The 19,840-nt window shown below is 44.4% G+C and overlaps 1 protein-coding gene across 2 annotated transcripts in view; it reads right to left on the bottom strand.

Annotated features, from left to right (window-relative positions):
• The window catches only part of MYZAP (myocardial zonula adherens protein), an 83,801-nt gene that overhangs the window by 29,924 nt on the left and 34,037 nt on the right, over positions 1-19,840 (bottom strand). Inside the window, exons 6-11 of one of the 2 annotated variants that reach the window (XM_081139565.1) lie at positions 18,340-18,492; positions 16,500-16,625; positions 15,243-15,371; positions 12,260-12,339; positions 10,454-10,559; positions 1,697-3,639 (exon numbers count right to left, since the gene is read on the bottom strand). In XM_081139565.1, coding sequence (XP_080995691.1) covers positions 3,586-3,639; positions 10,454-10,559; positions 12,260-12,339; positions 15,243-15,371; positions 16,500-16,625; positions 18,340-18,492 — 648 coding nt within the window. In that variant the 3' untranslated portion in view covers positions 1,697-3,585. Of the gene's footprint in view, positions 1-1,696; positions 3,640-10,453; positions 10,560-12,259; positions 12,340-15,242; positions 15,372-16,499; positions 16,626-18,339; positions 18,493-19,840 lie in introns of those variants that run through there. The other variant, XM_081139564.1, reaches the window with a different exon arrangement.

Raw genomic sequence — 19,840 nt, 5'->3', positions numbered from 1 at the left:
CGTGCGAGTTGGGGTGGGAGGCTTGTGATGAAAAACCTAAAGATAAAAATGATCTCTAAAACAATCGCAAAAAATATCCTTATGGCAAACAAACAAGACACACAACACAGCACAGAAACACTGGTAACTTTATATCAAAATTAAAAACTTGTATATTACACAAAACACCATAAATAAACAAACACCACCGACTGAGAGAAGATAATGGCATCGAAATATCTTTTGATAAATGATGAATACTGATAGTATACAGAGTTCTTACACATCAACAGGAAAAAAGATAAACAACCAAAGGGAAAAGGCCGATTCAGGCACATGGAAGCCTGAATGGTCAACACACTTAGGAAGATGCTCAACCTCAACAGTCGTAACAGGCTAGACACAAATTAGAATCCAAATAAAGAGATGCTATTTCACAAATGGCAAAAATTATAGTCCGACATGCCAAGAGGTGTGGAGAAATCCGCCTTCCCACACGTGATGGGTGGAAGTGTATGTCTACTTTGGAGAGCAATGGGCAGTATTGGCAAAGGTGAAATGGTGCCAACCCCAGGCTCTGGCAATTCCCCCTCTAAGTGTATTCCCCAGTTTGAGAAGCACAGAGACATGTTTGGCGTTGTTTGTAAAAGAATAAAGATTTGGAAAAAAGCTAAATGTCTATCAATAGGATACATTATAATATATTTGCATAATGGAATATTACACAGCCATTACAATGAATAATTTAGGTCTATATGTAACAACATCAAAGACAGATTGGGGAAAGAAGTTGCAAAATATATACAATAAATTTTACTTATTTATATATTATACATAAAGATGTACATACTTTTTTAAACACATTAACTGAGCATATACTGATAATAGACACTTATGTAGGTGGTAAGAGCATCAACACATGGTCTGCATGGAGACCAAATTGCCTCTAAAGAGGGAGGGAGGGGAAAGAAGGAAAAAGATCAGAACTGGAGAGGAAGAGAGAGAGAACCTCCTCTTTGTCTGTAATGTTTTCTTTTATTTAGAAAAAATCTGAAACATGCCAAAATGTTAACATTTGACAATCCTAGAGGAGAGTACTGAGGTTTTTGTTCTTATAGTTCTCTATAATTTTTTGTATTTAAAATTTTGTTCCAATTAAAAAATAATTATAAGCAAAGAATGAATGCTGGTTTTGAAGTCCATGAACCCAGCACCAATACCATTTGCTAAAAAGATGAGTGTACTTATTTTTTAAGACTCAATTTCCTATGCTTAAAAAAATTAGGCTAATAATACCTCCCCCAGAGAGTTAAGGTGGAACTGTGAGGTCACCCATAGCCTTGAACCACGAGAAATATCCACTAGCTGGTAGTGATTTGGAAGGAGCACAGCCTCACATACTCTCTACAGGCAGACCATGGGCACGCAGCCTCTAAGAAATACTGCAGAGCCAATTAGAAACAATCTCAACAAAAAGAAAGTGGACTCAATGACATTTACAAAGAAAAGACCTTCTCCCTTGAAAGGATGATTTATATCACGAATACTCATCAGTACATGTCACACAATGAAACTGCAATACTCCTTTCAATAATGCATAGAGAAAAGAGGCTCACACACATGTGAGCTTTCTGATACCTTCTAAAACCAACATTTTTTATAAAGTACCTAAGATTTTAAAATAAAAAAGTGAATACAATGTTGAATACTAGAATCTGAAACTGTAACATTTTTATTTACTGTAAATACATTCTACCTCAAATTTTTGAGTAGCACCTCCTTTGGGTGGAAGCCTGAGTGGCCATGAGACAAAGCTGTAGCCTTAAGAGACGAAAGCTAAAGATCCAGTTAAGGGGAGCAACGAGGGGTGGGGGTGCAGCAGAATTTGAGCACTTAACTTAGGTGTGACAGGCAATAAGTGAAGTCCATACCATGGAAAGGGTGAACTGGACACAGGCAAAGGCAGGAGCAGATGGAGGGAGGTCATGTCAGGCTGGGACCCAGATCAATGAGATCACCAACTAGCTGAGGACCCAGTGTCAGTTCTAGGGGAGGCATACATGAGGTACCGAAGGCATAAAATTTTGGAGGCACTCTCAGGATCCTGCAGACAACCTTAGCACCTCACCCATTCTCTGAACCACAAAATAAAGTTTATCTGACCTCCAAGTACTATCTGTAGTCAAGGGAGAAAAGCTCACCTTGGTGACCCACTTTCTTTACAAGTCATTACATTTTGGTTTCATACTATTTCACTTTTTTGAAGCTGGGTAATGAATCTATTTCACTAGAACAAATGCCAGGAACTTTCCCACCAGAGACTTAGAAAAACATGAGGGAAATGAAAGCATATATCCCTGTAAACAGTGCAGGTCATGACACTAGAGTGACACCTAGGTTAACAATTCTCAAATCTGACTCAAATCTCCCTGGCAGAAGTCGGGGTACCCAGCAGAGTATCTGAGGACCTGCACTTAAACAGAATGCCAATGCAGGTTAACTGTGCTAGCAGTTCATTACTAATATGGAAATCTATTCATCTGCTTCCTTTCCCATCCAGTGCCTACATGCTTATGCTAGGCAGAAGCATCTCAATGAAAGACCAAAGGCAACTACTGACAAGAAAGCATCTACCTGCCCATTTGCCATGAAGAAGTGGTGGGAGTGGAGAACTACCCAACGTCTAATTGACCTTGTCCCCTTAATGAACTCACTCCATTAGCCCAGTCCATTAGCTCACGTGGGCTAATACCACCCACTGACTAGTACTACCACTGCTGCTGCTACTACTAACTAGATTAAGGAACACTAAGTTTTGATGAGATACCAGCACCTGTGGCTCTCTCCAAAAGACCCCCATAAAAATAAAGCAGGCGTGAAGTATATTTCACTTCGATATATTTCAGCCGAATCTATGTCTCTCTTCACCAGATACACTCCTTTTCATGGAGTTAGTTGAACTGTCTATTCAGGCAAAATGCCTGTGGTACTAGAAGCCAACCAAACCTTCTTAAACAAACAGGAAGGTGCTAAGTGGACTAGTGCTGTTGATCTCCATTCACAGGCCATCCACAGAGCCACCTCTCGCACAGAAACGTAATCAAGCTACATGGACACTCGGCTGCTTCTGCATTTTCTGGGGTGGGATCTGGTGGGAGCACTTCCTTCCCGGAGCCCTGGAGTTCGTCCAGCCCACTCCCCGTCTCCTTAGCAGGTGTCCTCGGCCGCGTCTCCATACGTAAGGCTCCATTTTCCAAGGTCTTAGGACCAGCCTCCACCTGGCACTTTCTGAATTATATTTTAGTGCTATTTTTTCATCGCAGCTCCTTCTTTGAGGTCTAGGAACCCAAGTTTCTAAAAGTACTCTGGATCTTTGAGCTCTCTTGACTCTGCGGTGTGAGGCTGTACAAGTTGAGGTGACAGTATGTGGTATTTTCACAAATAAGAGCCCTACATGGTCAAGTTTTCCTTTTAATAGCATGTCCTTCCTGTTCTGTTCATCGGCTCATCAGCTACATGCCACCTCTTCCCAGCAGAGAGTGCAAGTTCTTCTAGTCACGAACAATAAAAGGAATCGCTTCCAACCCGGGGCAGTCTACCATTTTATCATCTTCCAAAGAACCGGAGACTAAATCTGAAGAAGAGCTCGTGTGACATGATCTGGAAACAGTTGAATTGAGTCAATTAGGGTTGTGGGCTCAGAGCTATGGCCTCTTCCCCCTACCCCCATCTGGCTAATCATCGGTGTTGGAGATTACACTGAATCCTCTATACACGGGGCATTTGGCAAAAAATGTACTTTTGTGTTGTCAATTTCAGCACACCGCATAATAATTTCAAAATAAATTGCTAATAAATGGCTGAGCCATTTAAAATGGAAGATTCTGCGGATGCAGAGAATTGTTTTAAATTGCTTTGTTCATAGCCCTGGCTTGTGCGCCTCATTTGGCTGAGCACCGTCCCATGCACCGAAAGGTTGCCCGTTTGATTCCCAGTCAGCGCATGTGCCCAGGTTTCAGGCCCGATCCCCGGTAGGGGGTGTGCAGGAGGCAGCCCATCGATGTTTCTCTCTTTCTCCCTCTCCCTTCCTTTGTCTCTAAAAATTAATTAAAAAATCTTTTTTTAAAACTGTTTTGCATATAAATATTCTACTCAAAGAACAGATGGCTAAGCTAGCACACAGCCCAAAGCACGGAAAGAGGAAAGTCACCCAAAGATCCCATTTGGCCCATAAGATTCCCAAGAAGAGAAGGGCAGCCCTGTGTATTGGTCAAAAAAATCAACCCAGTGGCTTTTGCTTTTAATGCATTTAACTTTACTTTGGGTACACACAGCAGGAACCGACCCATCAGTAGTAATAATAATAATAGCAGCTTAATATTTATTGGGTATTTCTTATGTTCCAATTAATATGCTGTAAGTACTTTCTATAGAGTTGATCCTTGAACAGCACAGATTTGAACTGTGCAGGTCCACTTATATGAAGATTTTTTTCATTAAATACTTAAAATATGTTTTCTCTTCCTTATGATTTTCTTAATAACATTCTTTTCTCTAGCTTAGTTTATTGTAAGAATACAGTATATAATACACATAACATACAAAATATGTGTTAATCAATTGTTTATGTTATTGGTAAGGCTTCCAGGCAACAGCAAGCTATTCGTAGTTATGTTTTGGGGGAGTCAAAAGTTATACACAAATTTTCAACTGCACGGGGTAATCTGTGTTGTTCAAGAATCAATTGTACATCATCTCACTTGACTCTTACAAAAAATCCTCTCAGGTAGATACTGCTATCAACCATGTTTTTCAGACAAGAAACTAACTTACTGAAGGTCCCCCAACTAGTAAATGCAGGTATGTCTGCTTCTAAAAAGTCCACGCTTATCTCCATTCTAGGTACCTTACACTGTAAACCCATAAGGCTCTCTATCTATACTTCTCCCGGGTCTCTAATGCAGGGGGTGCATACAGATTCGGGGCCTGGGGGATAAGTTATAGGGACTTGAAAAGAGAAGCCCTGCTTTGCCGACTGGCTCAAGAGCCAGAAGCTAGTAACTGAAACCTCAACTCCCAAAAGAGTCACTTATCATCTATTCTCCCTCATCCAGTTTGTCTCCCCCAAAACTGTTGCATTTTAACAAGGGATTCACTCTTTAAAAATCTAACAGATGATAATTAAATACTTTCAAAACCATTTCTTAGGAGTTGCAAAAATGTTTCGCCTAGTCTTGCACTTGAGAAGTGGTCATTGTTAATACTACTATTTCAACAAGGTACTGTGTTCTTTTCTTTCTAAGACAGGTCAGTGTGGCCAAGAATAAGGTCTTCTGTGTAGACAGAAATGATTGATTCAAACCACGGCAAGGCCAGACACATGCACACACAAGCACTGGGGGGAGAGGACTCATGAGAACCACTTTTGATCTCTTTGTTAGTGGTAGGCTCTAGGCTTCCACTGGAATTGGATTCTGTCCCTTTAAGTCTCTATCACCTGTTTAACAAGTGTGCCCAAATCTACTTGCCTTAGTAACAACTTCTCTCTAGGTGGACATGGGTCACCTCTGGGAAGTTTTATTATCTGGACACCACCAGGCCAATAGAGTTGTTAAGAATGAGCTTTCTAGATGGAGCTGTCTAGATGGGCCTGAGGGGACCTTCCGATGGTCACACACTTGGACCAGCCTTCCACCTCAGTGCTCCTGGGCCCTGCTGCCTGGTCTCCCGGGCTTTGTTCCCTTGAGTTCTTCCTACCCTAAGTTTACTGCCAGCTTTCCACCTCAGGCACTGCAGCTCCTGAGAGAGGCTGGCTGAATTCATTAATGACCTGAAAGCCCAGCATGGAAACGCATACCACTGTTCTAAGAATCCAGAACATCGGTTTTCAATCCTGGCTGCATACTGGAATCTTGTGGAGCTTAAAAAAACCAACCAACCAACCCCCCCCCCCCCCCAAACCCAGTCCCTCCCTCCTACTCCCATCTGCCAGGCTCTGGAATTTTTTAAAGCTTCCCGCTGATTCTAATGTGCCGCCTACATGGAGAAGCACTAACAAGGAAATCAATTCCGGGCACCTTTGCACTCATTAAACATCTAAATTATAGAAAGGGGTAGGGGATGCAATTGCTTTCTTCAAAAGAAAATTCTAAAAAAATAATGCCTCCTCTGAAACTGAAAGAAAACCTCTTCAGACACTTTCTGCTGGAAGAAACATTTCACCAGTGACAAACACAATGGGAAAGTAGGATGAAGTGATAAAACAAAAGGATGCCTAGGTTTGAAACGGAAAAGGTCAAAGAAGTCTTATGAAGTTACTATATATTCAGCTGAATAATATCAGTGCCCACTGGCGAAAACGTAAGTCCGCCTTTCTGAGGGCAAACCGAATCTGATTTTTCCTCCAACTAATTTTCCCCGTGGCAGAGAAGCCACTTAGGCTGGCAGGGGACCCGGCCTCGGTGGGCGCAGGCAGAGGCGTGAATGGCCCTGCACTGCTCTGGCCTCAGGTTCCTCCCGGCCTTTTCCTCCTCCCTGAGCCTGGGTTTCTCTGACGGCAAGCTCAAGAATGCAATGCCATCTAGGCAAAGGGCCTAATCCCAGTGCAGCTTTTCAACAGAAGCATGACATCCAAGCACGAGGTTTACTCTGGAACTCGGATGACACCAGAAGGAAGATCCCCAGCCACGCCTGCGCCGCTCCCTACTCTGTCCCAGCCCTGGTGAATGATGGATGAGTGAATTTCCCCACAGGTGCTGTTTTTTTCAGTCCCTCTCTATTTTCTGGCAAACCCTTGAAAGTCTAAAGTAGCGATTGTGGGACTTGTTTTGTTTTTTATTTTTTGTCAGAGCTAGAACCAGTCAGAAGAACAACTGATGGAGGGAGACAGAAGTCCCTGACCTCCACTCCAAAAGGAGACTAATTAGGAACAAAGATCTAGCCCAGTGGGGATATTTGTCCCCACACTTCACACAAAAATCTTTGAGTTGCCTTTTTCCAATGAACTTGACCCCATAAGATATACACTAATTCTTCGTTTCTAAAAGGCCCATGCTGCTCTTTTGTTACATGTACAAGTCCTTGCTGAAACATGACAAATGTCCCACACCATGACAATCAAGCCATTATTGAGCTATGGATTGCAAAACCTAGGCTGGTTATGTTTTATTCAGATTTTTATTATTATTATTAAGAAATTACATCGTACTGAGGTGGAAGGAAATATATTGCCTAACATTTAAGGGTTCCAAGAAACTCAGTAATAATACCTGAATGGTTGGAGCTGAAAAAAGCAGCACATTATTTTAATAAACTGAGTTTCCTCATAGACATTAGGACTAAAATGATACCAACAATCAGTGGAAACTGGATTCCTACAGGTGGTGAATATGAAGCTATCTCACTGACAAGCTTTTAGACTTCCTGGGAGGGAAGGAAAACTGTCCGGGACATTTGCTGTCTCTGTTTTTAGGTCAAATTTGTCTTAATATTTGGGTAGCTGGAGTTCACGGATAAAAATATATTTCCCTCCTAAAGTCAGAGTTCAAGATTCCACAAGTAATTAATTCAGTAGTCTGGGTTTTTGTTTTGTTTTTGTTTTGTTTTTGTTTTTAATCTTCACCCGAGGATATGCCTTTCATTGATTCTAGAGCAAGAGGGAGCGAGATGGGGAGAGAGAGGAAAAAAACCCAACATTGATCGGCTGCCTTTCTCATGTGCCATGACCAGGGATGGAACCTGCGACCTGGGTATGTGCCCTGACCGGGAATCAAACCTCAGCCCTTCAGTGCAAGGAACAACACTCCAACCACTGAGTCACACCGGCCAGGGCAGTAGTCTGGGTTTTTAAAAATTTGGTCCAAATGCCTTAAAGTGATTTAATTATAATTTTGTGGATTTTGGTCATTGTGTAAAGTAATGATAATGCTAAGATCATAACAGCAGGCACAGCCTAGTAAACAATAGAGAATTCTTTATTTATAAGGAGCTTCTATCTCAACTTCTTATGTCATTAGGAATGTACCCAGGGTGAAGGGCTAAATACCTTCCCAGGGCCTCCAGTATTAGAAATGTTTTCCATATGTTGAACCAAGAGCTGAAATTTGCCTTTTCTCAGGTGCCACCCAGTGGTTCCAGCCCAGCCTTGCATTGCAATACAAAAGATATATTCCCTCTTCTCAATGACCGTTATCTACAATGTTAGTTCAGCTCTCACGTCTCTCCTTGGCCATCTCTTTCCCAAGGTCCTTGACCATTCCCTGAATTACTAGAGTTCTCAACTCCTTTCCCACTTGATCCTGCTCTTCTGAATGTGCTCATTTGTCAGTAGCCCTTTTTTCATGTTTCTAACTTTTAAAAAAAGGTATTCACATAAATGGCTACAGCAATTAAGATTCTAAACCATCCGTTTGTTGTATAAGTTAACACAGTGTAATGGATAGACACATTAATTCTTACTACCTGATTTAGATGTTTAAATTTAGAATAAAAAGGCTTTTTCTCTCTCTGTTTGTCTCCAACCACTGCTGAAATCCAGCAGGCCTTAGGTGGTGCTCCCTCTGATGGTGCCATCCTAAATTTCAGCCTGTCACCTCACTCCAGTGCCTGGGTCCTCCAGATCGCATCATCAGGACTTAGACAAGCTCATTGGGGAGACACTCAATCACAGGTAGAAAAGCAAGGCATGGACAGTGATCTTTACATGCTTCCTTAGTTTCATATATAGATATTCCCCCACTCCCTACAATTTGATAGGTCCATTATGTCCCAGAAGTAAATTAGAAAACAGAGAACCCTAAACTTCTTTGAAATGTCTTTTTAAAAAGTATCTCCTGATTTTGGTATCAATCATAAACGTTACAGATAATAACTGAATCAGAAGCCAACCAGTCTGAGGTTTTGGTCCCTGGTTCTCTAATATTAGAACAGAACGATACAGAGCACCACCCTGTGGTGAGGAGGGGGAAGTGCAGTGTTCCACAGCAAGGAGCCAGAGGCGGGACAGAACAGCCCTGCCCCAGACTTCAAGGGTGTGAAAGTCAGGCACAGGAACGCTGTGCTCTGACAGCCATGGTTCCTCAAGATGCTAACTGTGACAACATGAGGCTCTTCCTTGGGAAACACGCTCCTGACGCGACCTAGTCCTGACATCTACCCATCACTGTTGCTGGCAGTGCTCCTGCACATGTGAGCAAAGAGACTGGGAAGGCATGGGCACGGATGCCTCGCCTGAACCTCGGCTGCCCTTTCTGCCGCTCCTGAGGCTGGCACAGGAGCCAATATAATCCTCATAGGATTCAACACCATATGACTGGGTTCCTTGTTTGGGAAGCAGATTTTGTCTAACATACATGTTTATCCTACACATAAGAAAAAAAGGGTCCCTCCCCATCCTCACAATTCCCTGGCTTTAACCCCACTCCTCTGATATCTCCAACAGTTTATAGATTAATAAGAAATATAGTTTTAAACTTCTATTTGTGTCATGTGTATAAATTATTTATTGGAAGTAGAGATACTTTTAATTTTAGTAATGCATTAATAAAAGAGATAATTTCATCTAAGGAAAAAAATTTTTTTCAGCTTTTCCACTGCCAACCAAATGTTTAATTAAATTGAAACCTTTTCTTCTCTTTGCAAGTTAGAGAATTAAGCTCTAGGGAATTCTTATAACCCTATCAGTACTAACTGTTCTTTTTGCTGTCTGATGTTTTATTGAGCAAGAAAAATTACAATAATATGTTATTAGCTTTACCACAGCATAAACTTTCTTTTATTGAGCAATCCCCACAAGAAAGAGAGGTTAAAAGAATTGCTTTCCTCTTAGAGAAACAGAAATATTCAATTTACCAATTTTTTCACTTAGGAAATAGAATAAGAAACTATGCCCAGCCTATAGTAAACCTATAGCATGGTTCACACTACGTAGACAGGTAAGGAGAGAGAGGGTGGTGGAAAAGCGAAAAGATGAAGGAGAAACAGGAGCAGGAGGAGAGAATGAGGGAAGAAGGCAGAAGAAAGAAAGGGGAGCACACAGGAAGAAAGAAGGAGAGAGACACACCCAGAAACGAAGAAAGGACCCCAGTGGTAGCCAGGGGAGGCAGGCGGGGGCAAGCGCCAAGGCCTGAGCTGAATCAAACTTTCCTTGTCAAACTTCCCTTTGGTCCCTGAGCTGCGGGGACCCAGGCAGGGTACAGGGTAGGGTATCACTGTCCTCTGAGAGTGAGTGAGCTGTGCCCTGCACCACGCAGCTTATTAACTGTAACCCTTTGATCTGGAGAAGGCCCTGTTTTAGGGGGATAACCCCCATGGGGGACATAAGAGGAAATTCTCCTCTGAGCCAAGGTGGCGGTGATCTGAGCATGTCCACTGTGAGCCGCAGAAAACTGAGCTCAGAGTCAGATCTGGCTCTAGGGCTGCAATGTCCCTACCACAGGAAGCAATCCCGGGCCCACGGCCTCTGACGAGGGCTTACCTCCTCGACCATCTGCTTGACCTTCTTCTGCTGGCAGTGCACCATGTCATCCAGGTGTCGGATCCGCTCCCGGAGGCTGGCGGACGCCTCCTCCAGCTGCTGATACCTAACACAACGGGAGAGAGAGCGCTGAGTCCCACACCGAAGCAGCGGCACAGCACGGAAAGTCACCGCTGGGAAGGATGCTGCCAGGAACAGGACGGGGACTCCAGGGTGCACTCTAGCGTCGTGTGTACCCTGTGTGATCACCTACCAATCAACCGCCCTACCACAGAAGAGAGGACTCTTTCCAGTTCCCACTTGTAGGTTTTACCCTGTGTGAGGACAGTTACGACACTTTCCAGGCCCTGAGAATTTGTTAGTACCACTTACAGGTGTGAGAGGCTCTCTGTTCTGGAGTTAATACAATATTAGAACATCCAATAAATTACCTTGATTAAGAGAACAGAGGAGAGGCATCCAGCAATACAACAAAACGTCCGAAATGAGGGCTCCCCACAGAGTCCTGGGAAGTCTGGAATTATCATGTTCTCTATATGATTACTTTGGGAAAGTGGGAAACATGTTGAAAGGCCTTCTCATCACCAAAACAGAGTGAACCACATCGTAAAACATTTTACACTTTGGTTTTAAAACAGCAAAAATTATCCTCTGGCTTTGCTGGTTTCGAAGAAACCAAAGGATCCAGTAGATGGGTTCTTTAGTTCTCGGGGGCCCCTGGACCAGAGCACTGATGGGGGGCCTGGCGGTGAGCTGACCACTTCCCACCTCTGCCAGGTCCCTCCTCAGCACTACATCAAAGACCAGGGAAGATTCCTATAACATTGCAAACTCTGGAATTGCATAAGAGGAAGGAAAACAGGTATTTTTCTAGCAAATGCCATGTGGCAGGCAGTACACCCAACAATTCCCTCATAATAATAACCCAAAGAGATGGGCGCTGTTATAATCATCATAACCCCCTCCTTTAAAAATGAATTCCCACTTTCCAGATAGGCAAAGATCTCAGAGAGGTTAAGTAACTTGCCCCAAATGCTTAAATCATCCCAACCTAGCTCTCCTTCACTAGGGAGCCATGCATAGTCTCTCGGCCTTTTGATTTCTAGAGGAGACCGTGTACTACTCCTGCATTTTCCACACGGGGTTTTATATACTCAAAGACAGGGGACAAGGCAGGGTTTGATTGAGCAATGTTTGGAAACAAAGAAAGACATTTAAAAAATATATGTTTTTATTGATTTCAGAGAGAAGAAAGGAGAGGGAGAGATGGAAACATCAATTATGAGAGTCATTGATTGGCTGCCTCCTGCACACCCCCCACTGGGGATCGAGTCCGAAACCCAGGCATGTGCCCTGACTGGAAATCAAACCGAGACCTCCTGGTTCATAGGTCGACACTCAACCACTGAGCCATGTGGGCCAGGCCAAAGAAAGACATTTTAAAATTCGTTTCCATGGCAACAATATTAGTCATAGTTGATGTTTTCTCATCAACAAGCAAGGTGCATCCTGCGGAGTTCAAGGTTACGAAGAGCATTGGTAGACTGAACTTTTGCACTTGTGACAGGGCAAAATTAAAATGTGTTCCACTGCACTGACAACCAGCCACAGCTGTAGGATGTGGCTGTTACACTCCTAAAGAAACCAGCTCCACACTGAAAGCTCTCAAGCAATGTTTCTGCATGTGTTAAATCTGCATGAAGAGATGACCAGATGGGTGAAAAATGAAAGGACCGAGTGAGCCCACAAACACACAGTGTGTCCACCATCAAAATCCATTATAAGATAAAGGGCATCGCATCTTACCTTTCGTTGTCAGCATCAGTGATTTCCCCGGACATTTCTGTTTCGTGTTCTAGGAGTTGTAGCTGCAGTTGATGGCGTTCCTAAAACAGACAGACACTGACATTTTCACCAATGGATTAAACCACATTGGACAGAGAATGTGTATTATCTCTGTCAACTACAGCACTGATGAGTTCAATTCTATATGAAACACCCTGTGGATTTTATACATCTACTCACCAGAGTCCAAACAAAGCTCAAAAATGCCAGATTTGTTGGTGTGTGTTTATAGGCATATTTATGAGTTAGAGACAAACATCTTGGATAAAGCCATTCAAAGTATTCCACCAGCCCAGGCTCAGATGCCTTGTGACGTTCATAGTTCTAAATAATAATCAATACTCTATATCAGTGCCGGTGATCCTGCAAAATTCTTGATTCTTTCCTGTATCATCAATGAAAGAGGCTCTGGAATTCAGGTAATAGCCTACACACTCACCTGGGGTGATGTTTACACAGGTATGTTCACTTGTAAAAATGTACTGTGGTAGTAAGAACAGTGGCTCCCAACAATGCCCACGTCCTAACCCCTGAAACCTGCGAATGTATCAAGTTACATGGGAAAAAGAACTTTGCAGATGTGATTAAGTTAATGGAGAAATTACCCTGGATTATCCAGTTGGGCCCTTATTGGAAGGAGGGTTAGAGTCAGAGAGAAGCAGAGATTGGAAAATGCTGCCTGCTTTTCCAAAGCTGGGGGATGGGCCATGAGTCCAGGAATATGAGAGTCCCCAGGAGTTAGAAAAGGCTAGGAAACGATTCTCTAGAGCTCCCACAGGGAACCCAGCCCTGCCAACACACTGATGTTAGAACTTCTGACCTCCAGAATAGTAAGATAATAAATTCAAGTTGTTTTAAGTCACTAATTGTGGTAATTTGTTACAGCAGCAATGGGAAACTGATACATAACACAAGCTGTGCATTAAAATGGGTCAACTTTGCTGTTTCTATGTAAATTTAGAAGTTTACCCAATAAAGTAATATAGAATCTGGACAATTATTTCTTTGGAGAGAATGGGAAAGTTAATAAAGCACAGTGCCCATCGTAACCAAAATCATACTAGAAATACATTAGTGACGTTGGCATAATAAATTTCCTTAATGAAGTTTACCACATCGTGCTCCCTAATTGGGAGGAGATGGTTTTACTTTAGGCCTTCCTCTAAGTACTACTGTGCCTCATCTTTATTCTCAGAAATGCTCCCTAACAAACTCTTACTCGTTATATAGATTCCAAACCCCTTTCCTGTCAAATTACTAAAAGCAAATCTTTGAAAACTTAAGTTCCACAACTTCTGAAGCTGTAAACCAAGGTAGACCACGGAACAGACGCAAGAAGTGGAGGGCAGCCACCCTGGCAGGAAGAGTCTGTCACCATCAATGTATTAAGTCATAAAAGAAAACCCACTTCGGGTGGGGTTCTATTATTATTTCTCAATCTGTGCAGCGAATGCACGTTCTTGCTGCCCAGCTTAGGCAGGATGACCCCCTGAGCCCATGTGCTAGGCCATGGGCTGGAAGTTTACGTTAGTCCTGAAATACCAGTGAATTTTTCACAGGTGAGCCTCCCCTTCAATCCCCCCAAAAGCTGTCATAAAGTAGGGCAAGGCCTAATTTATAGCATACTTTAAAAATGCAATATTGCTATTGAGGTAAAACAAATCTTAAGTGTACACTGCACAATCATTTCTTAGGTTTGTATATACCTGATTACCTGGTGAAACCACCACCCAGATCAAGGCATAGAACATTACCTGTTCTGCAGAAGGGTCCCCGGGAGAACACACTCCCTAAAGGATTGTTACTGACCAAAGTGTTCCAAATACAATGCTCAAAAAGAGAAGACAGTAAACTGAGATATATAGAGTAGAGAAGCCATTCAAAAGCACACGGTCTGTCCTTGAGCAAAATCCAGAGCTCAGTGTGAGCAGGACACAAACCTGCCATGGTTCATGCCTGTGGACACGCTGTTCACACAGTGTGTGACACAGATTTGGCACAATTCCTGCTCTCAAAGATTTATCCCTGAAGGGGAAAGAGCAGTCGATCAGTTTACCTAATCTTAGCTAAATAAAGCAAACATCTCTCTAGACTAAATGGAAAAGAAGATTTAGGGCAAGGGCAATAAATTTTCAATCACTAAAGAAAAAGTCATCAGGACACAGGGACCATTTTGAGTTACACAAATTCTGGCAGGACCACCTCCCTGTCCTCCACCCATACACCCCGCTACTGGCTCCACATGGAAATCAGGGTTTGGAAAAGCCATTTTCCAGAAATCAGACCCAGCCTTGGCCCTCGGCTACCACCCCTCCCCCACAAGTCAGCTGTCACCTGCTAAAGGTCACCCTCTGCTCTTTTTTCCCTCCCTTCCTTCCTTTTCTCTTTCCTCTCTCCACCCTCTCTCCCCTTTTCTCCAATTTGCACTACTCTCTGGTTCCTCCCTTTCCCTAGGCTAGGTTCATTATCTCCCCTGAGCTCTTGCCTTCCTGCACAACCCGGTCCCCACCCACAGAGAATCGTGGTGTCCCCCTCTGAAATGTGCCCTGTCACAGAAAAGTCAACCCTTCAGAAGCACGGCCCAGAAGCAGCAGGCTTGGGGTGCGGAGGTAATGTCTAAATAGGGCTTGACCACCGAACAAGAAAACTAGGTTCATGCTTGAAACCCCAGCAAAGCAGGGCCACTGAAATATTGACTTTTTAGGTAACTTTACATGTAATGTTTTTTAAAGCATCAAAATAGTCATCATGGAAAAATCAGAACTTTCTTCGACTTCCTCATACTTCAATAGTTTTGTCTTTTTTTTCTTTTGAACTCACACATTGCAGGGCTGAAAGGTATCAGTGTTGAGGGCGTCTCAGACCCTCAGACAGGCCTACAGAGGGCCGAGGAAATGCAGGGGCATCTGGGTAAGTGGCAATAGACAGGGGCAGTGTCCGTTACCTTTTCCATGCGTTCGATAAACCTGTCCAGCTCCCCAATCCTCTGGTCTTTCTCTTCTAGGCTGATCTCTGCCGCGTGCATCTTTTTATTGGCTTCTTCAATCGTTTTCAGGAAACTATTGGTTTCTTCCTGCAAAAGCAACAAACTGTCCTCAGCAGAGCCACGGAGTCCCTAGGCTACCAACCAGGGTCTTGCTGAATCCCAATGCCTCTTTAAACGCATGACCTTGGGGCCTAGATGTCTCTCACAGATCATGAAATCAACTTCCATGATTCTGGTTCTTATCTGGAAATTAAGACACATCGCATGGCTCTCTAATAAGCCTAGTTATTTTTTTCGCCTTTTTTGCTTTGAGTCCTCATGTCTAAAATGAGACTGCGAATGTTATTTACCCCTTGACTAGATGCTCAGAATGTCAACGTGCCAACAATGCAAAGGCATTAAGGCCAGATCTGGAGTTGAGTGCAGAATGCCCACTTCTCTCTCCTTTATTGCAAAGCACCAGCTCAGCCAATCATTAGGCACATTTATTACGCCTGTAAGGACACAGGTTAAGGTAGACACGGAGTCCCTACCTTCAAGGAACTCATGCTGTCCTAGGGAAGCCAAGACGTGAAACATACAGCCCCACTCTGATAACAGGGACAAGAGAAGGCCACAGCAAAGAGTGGGAGAGCGTGTGGGCTTCCCAGGGGCAGGGATACTGCCAGCTGTGGGAACGGGACAGACTTCACTCACGCAGAGGGTGGCATTTTCAAGGCTCCTAGGGAGCTCAGGCAGGATCAAGGACAGGGAAGGAGGAAAGTTCAGGCAGAGAGGAGCAGTGGAGGGAGGGAGGACACAGTTGCAGGTAAGCCCAGGACCTGGTTGGGTGCTGGCAAATGGTCAGATTAGCTAGAGAAAGGGGTGTATTTAGAGCTAGAGATTGGGGGCTATCCCGAGAAGGGAGGGGAATGCAGAAAGGAAGGAAGGGAGAAGGGAAGGGAGTGAGAAAACAATAAATTCCTTGACCCCTCACCCCGCAGTCAGTCCACTAACTCACCTCCACCCAAAAAGCCTACCACCGGGTGGGGCAAAAGTAGGTTTATTGTTGTGCGTACGCCAAGCACAGAGTTTATCCTTGCATTATTATTTATGAATTATTGTATTATTTTCCATACGAGCAACTGCAAACCTACTTTTGCCGCCCCTGTACTTAACCCTCGCCGACAACACTGAACCAAACCCTCTGCTGTTTCCTGTGCGTCTGCGCCGTACCAGGAGCGCCGCCCGCTCGGCGCTGTGTCGCTGCTGCTCCTCGCGGAGCCTGTCCTCGTACTGGCTGTACAGCTTCTTGGTCATCTCTCTCATCACCTCGGCGTTGGCTGCGTGGGAGGACTCCACCTGCAGAGACACGCATTTCAGGCGACAGCCCTTTCCACTCTGCATGTGTCACGCGTGGACACGCAGAGGAGGGACCCCATGGCCCGGGCTCGGCAGAAGACAGAGGCGGCAGGAAACAACGGGCAAAGGGAGGGAAGGCAGAGGAAAGGGGGCGAACAGGCGCACAGGACCTAAAAAGGTGCACTTTATACTAACTTACTCGATGTCGTCAGGAAGAGGTGGGAATGTAAAACGGCGCAGGCATATCTCTAGATTACCTTTCATATTGTTTTACTTTCCCCCCTATGTACATTTATTACTTTTTAAAAATTATGCCAGAAAAGCAGGGAGGCCTTTCAAGAGAAGTCATCCACATGGAGGTGAAGCTGTCCCACGGGTTGCACCACCCGATCAATTACCAGGAAAGACTTAATTAAGCTCCTGTAAGAAATGTGGACTCATCCTTTCCATACCTTTGTGCTTTCCCAAATGTTGCATTTGGAAACATTCCCACCTGGTAGGCAACACTAAGCTGGGGGCTTCTCATGGCTCAGGCAGACCTAGCTTAGGAGATGAGGAAAAGTCAGCAGAGTTGTGGGCGGGTAGGACTTAGGGTGGAGGTGGCCCTGTCCCTGCCTGTGAACTTCATGCTATCAATTTTATGCTGCTGTGGGTTTGTCTGTGTCCCATCCTTCCAGCTTACTGCCTGTTCCAGAATGCTGAGTAAGCTATACATGCAACCCTGGATAAGTGAGCTGGACTTCAACCTCAGCAGGCTACATGATGTTTACTTCAAAGATGCCCTCTAGTTCTCCCTTCTTGTCCCTAGGCACACTTTGGTACCCAGAAGCCACAAAATGGAAAATCCTGAACAGAGGTTATTATCAGGTGAGAGAGACCTAATGCGTCCTGCACCCCATTTCCACTGCAAACACAGACTTCCAAAAAGGGGTCTTCTGCCAAGCCCTGTTTCCTCTGCATCCAGGTCATGAAACACTCTGAGTCCTATAACTTTTTTATTTATTTTGGGGGTAAAGTAAAGCATTAGTCTCTCAAACAGGCAACTGTATACTGGATTTAGGGGCTTGGTCTCCTTGGAAGGAGCCAGACTGCCAAACTGCCTAATTATGTACCCAGATGCCTGATGCCAATCCTGGGACAAACAGGGATATCCAGGACAGACACAGAGCAGACACTCCATACAGGGTGAGGCAAAAGTGGGTTTCAAATTTGGGAGGGCATTAGGAGCTCAGCAGTGGAATAAGTGCAGCCTGGTGGGCAAGAGGGACATTGCCCAGAGTCCTTGATCAGCATTGATCTTCCTTCTGTGTCCTTCAGGTCTTTATTGTCAAACCGCACCGGAAGGCCTCGGGCCTCGGAGAAAATCCGAACAGTGAAGCTGCTGCAATCCCAGACCTAAGGGCATCCCAGTGCCGCTCAGTAGTAACAGCAGCGCCAGGGTGGATGTCTCAGCAGCCCTTGAGGCCACTGGGTCAAGGCAGGAGTGCCCAATGGGGGGTTATGGGGCACCCCCAATCTGGACTGACAGTGTGAACACAGAAATCTCCTCAGTGCCTTCAAGCCAAGCCCTGTGGGGTTGGCCACAGAGGGTGAGAAAATTCAAAGAGGAGAACAGAGAAAAGGAATTGGAGGAGTTGAAGATGGGAGGAGAGAGAGGAGAAGGAAACAAGAGAAAGGTTAATAGGAAATCTACGCCCCCCTCCCCATACTCTACCTTCATTTTCAGCAGCTGGTTTTCAACTTGTGCTGCCTCTAACTGCCTCTGCTTCTCCCGCAGCTTGTCCATGGATGCTTCATATGTCTGCTGCAAATTTCTGATCTGATCCTTAATGCTGCTGTTTTCCAGAGTAACATCCACAAGCGTTTTCTAATGGGGTGAAAATAATTAAAGAAAAACAATAATAATAAATAAAAACCACAGATCTCGTGGTGTGAGAAAACGTGACCAGAGTCATGCTTGCACTGGGACATCTTTGTCATCAACCACTGAGGTAGAGGTCAGGCCACAGGAGACACAAACCTGAGAACCTGGTATTTGCGGGGCTGAGGCCCCCATGGAGGTCAGGAGCTCTGCCGCCTGCAGTTGAATGGGCCAAGAACCTCCCCCATAGCACCCCACAGCTGCCGCCAAGGCCACCTGCCACTGCTCAGGATGGACAGAAATGGAGTAAGATGAAGGCTTTCCACGGAAAAGTGTTCATAATACATCATTTCACATAGGAAAAAATTGGGTTTGAAAATAGGAAGTATAGAACAATCGCATTTTGAAAAAGATGTATAAGCATTTGTTCGAATGTGTTTATACAGAGAAATTTTTAAAAGACTAGGAAGAAATTCACCCAAATCCAAATAATAGTTTTCCCTGTGCGATAGGATTATGGATGATGTTTATTTTCCTCTTTGTGATTTCTTTACTTTCCAAATTCCCACAATGAAATCAGAAAACAAAACATGTGTTTGGTAGGGTAGAGGTGTTTTCCTATTTTTTCGTACAGGAGCCCTCACTCTGTACCCCTAGACTGCTTGCCGGGACAGACAGTGGAGCATGGCTGAGGCTGCTGGAATGCCTGCATGGCTTCACCTTCCTCCCTTGGGCAGAGGAGGGTGGTGAAGGAGGGAACAGAGTTCAGTGACTCAGACAAGCGCCTGACAAGTGTCAAACGCTTGTTGATTATTGCTCCAGGCCACCCACTGGGGCAAGAATGTTTAAATGAATAGTGTTGCTACTTATAGAACCTAGAATTCCTACCACTGGACACTGGGTCTGGGCACCTTCCACCACCTCCCCCAGTCATCCACAATTGTAAATCAGGAGATTTGGGAACTCCGGTGTTGGACACACTTTCTCATGCCTATGTCTTCCACGTAGATGATCAGTCTCTGAAGCTCCCCCAAATCCTTAGCCTCCACTTTAAATAAAAAGCCTCATTCTTAAACATACTTGAACCAGAGAATTTTCAATGGTAATAAATAGGGCAGCCATTGGAAGCATGGAATCACGGAGGCTACAGAAACCACGTGGCCCAGCCACCCCTCTCCATGCCCCACTGGCTCTACAGATACTACTCTGTGCTCAGAAACCTACCTCTGGACCAAGAGACCAGGATTCTCGTCCTGGCTCTGCCACTAGCTAGACACCCTGATAAAGTCATTTCCCCTCTGTTGGCTTCAATCTGTTCATCCATAAAACAAGGGGGTTGGAGATCATCTCAACA

This window comes from Miniopterus schreibersii (assembly GCF_964146895.1).
Source record: "Miniopterus schreibersii genome assembly, chromosome: 1".
NCBI lineage: Eukaryota > Metazoa > Chordata > Mammalia > Chiroptera > Miniopteridae > Miniopterus > Miniopterus schreibersii.
The sequence above is the reverse complement of the archived record's forward strand: the minus strand, read 5'-3'. Positions and strand labels throughout refer to the sequence as shown.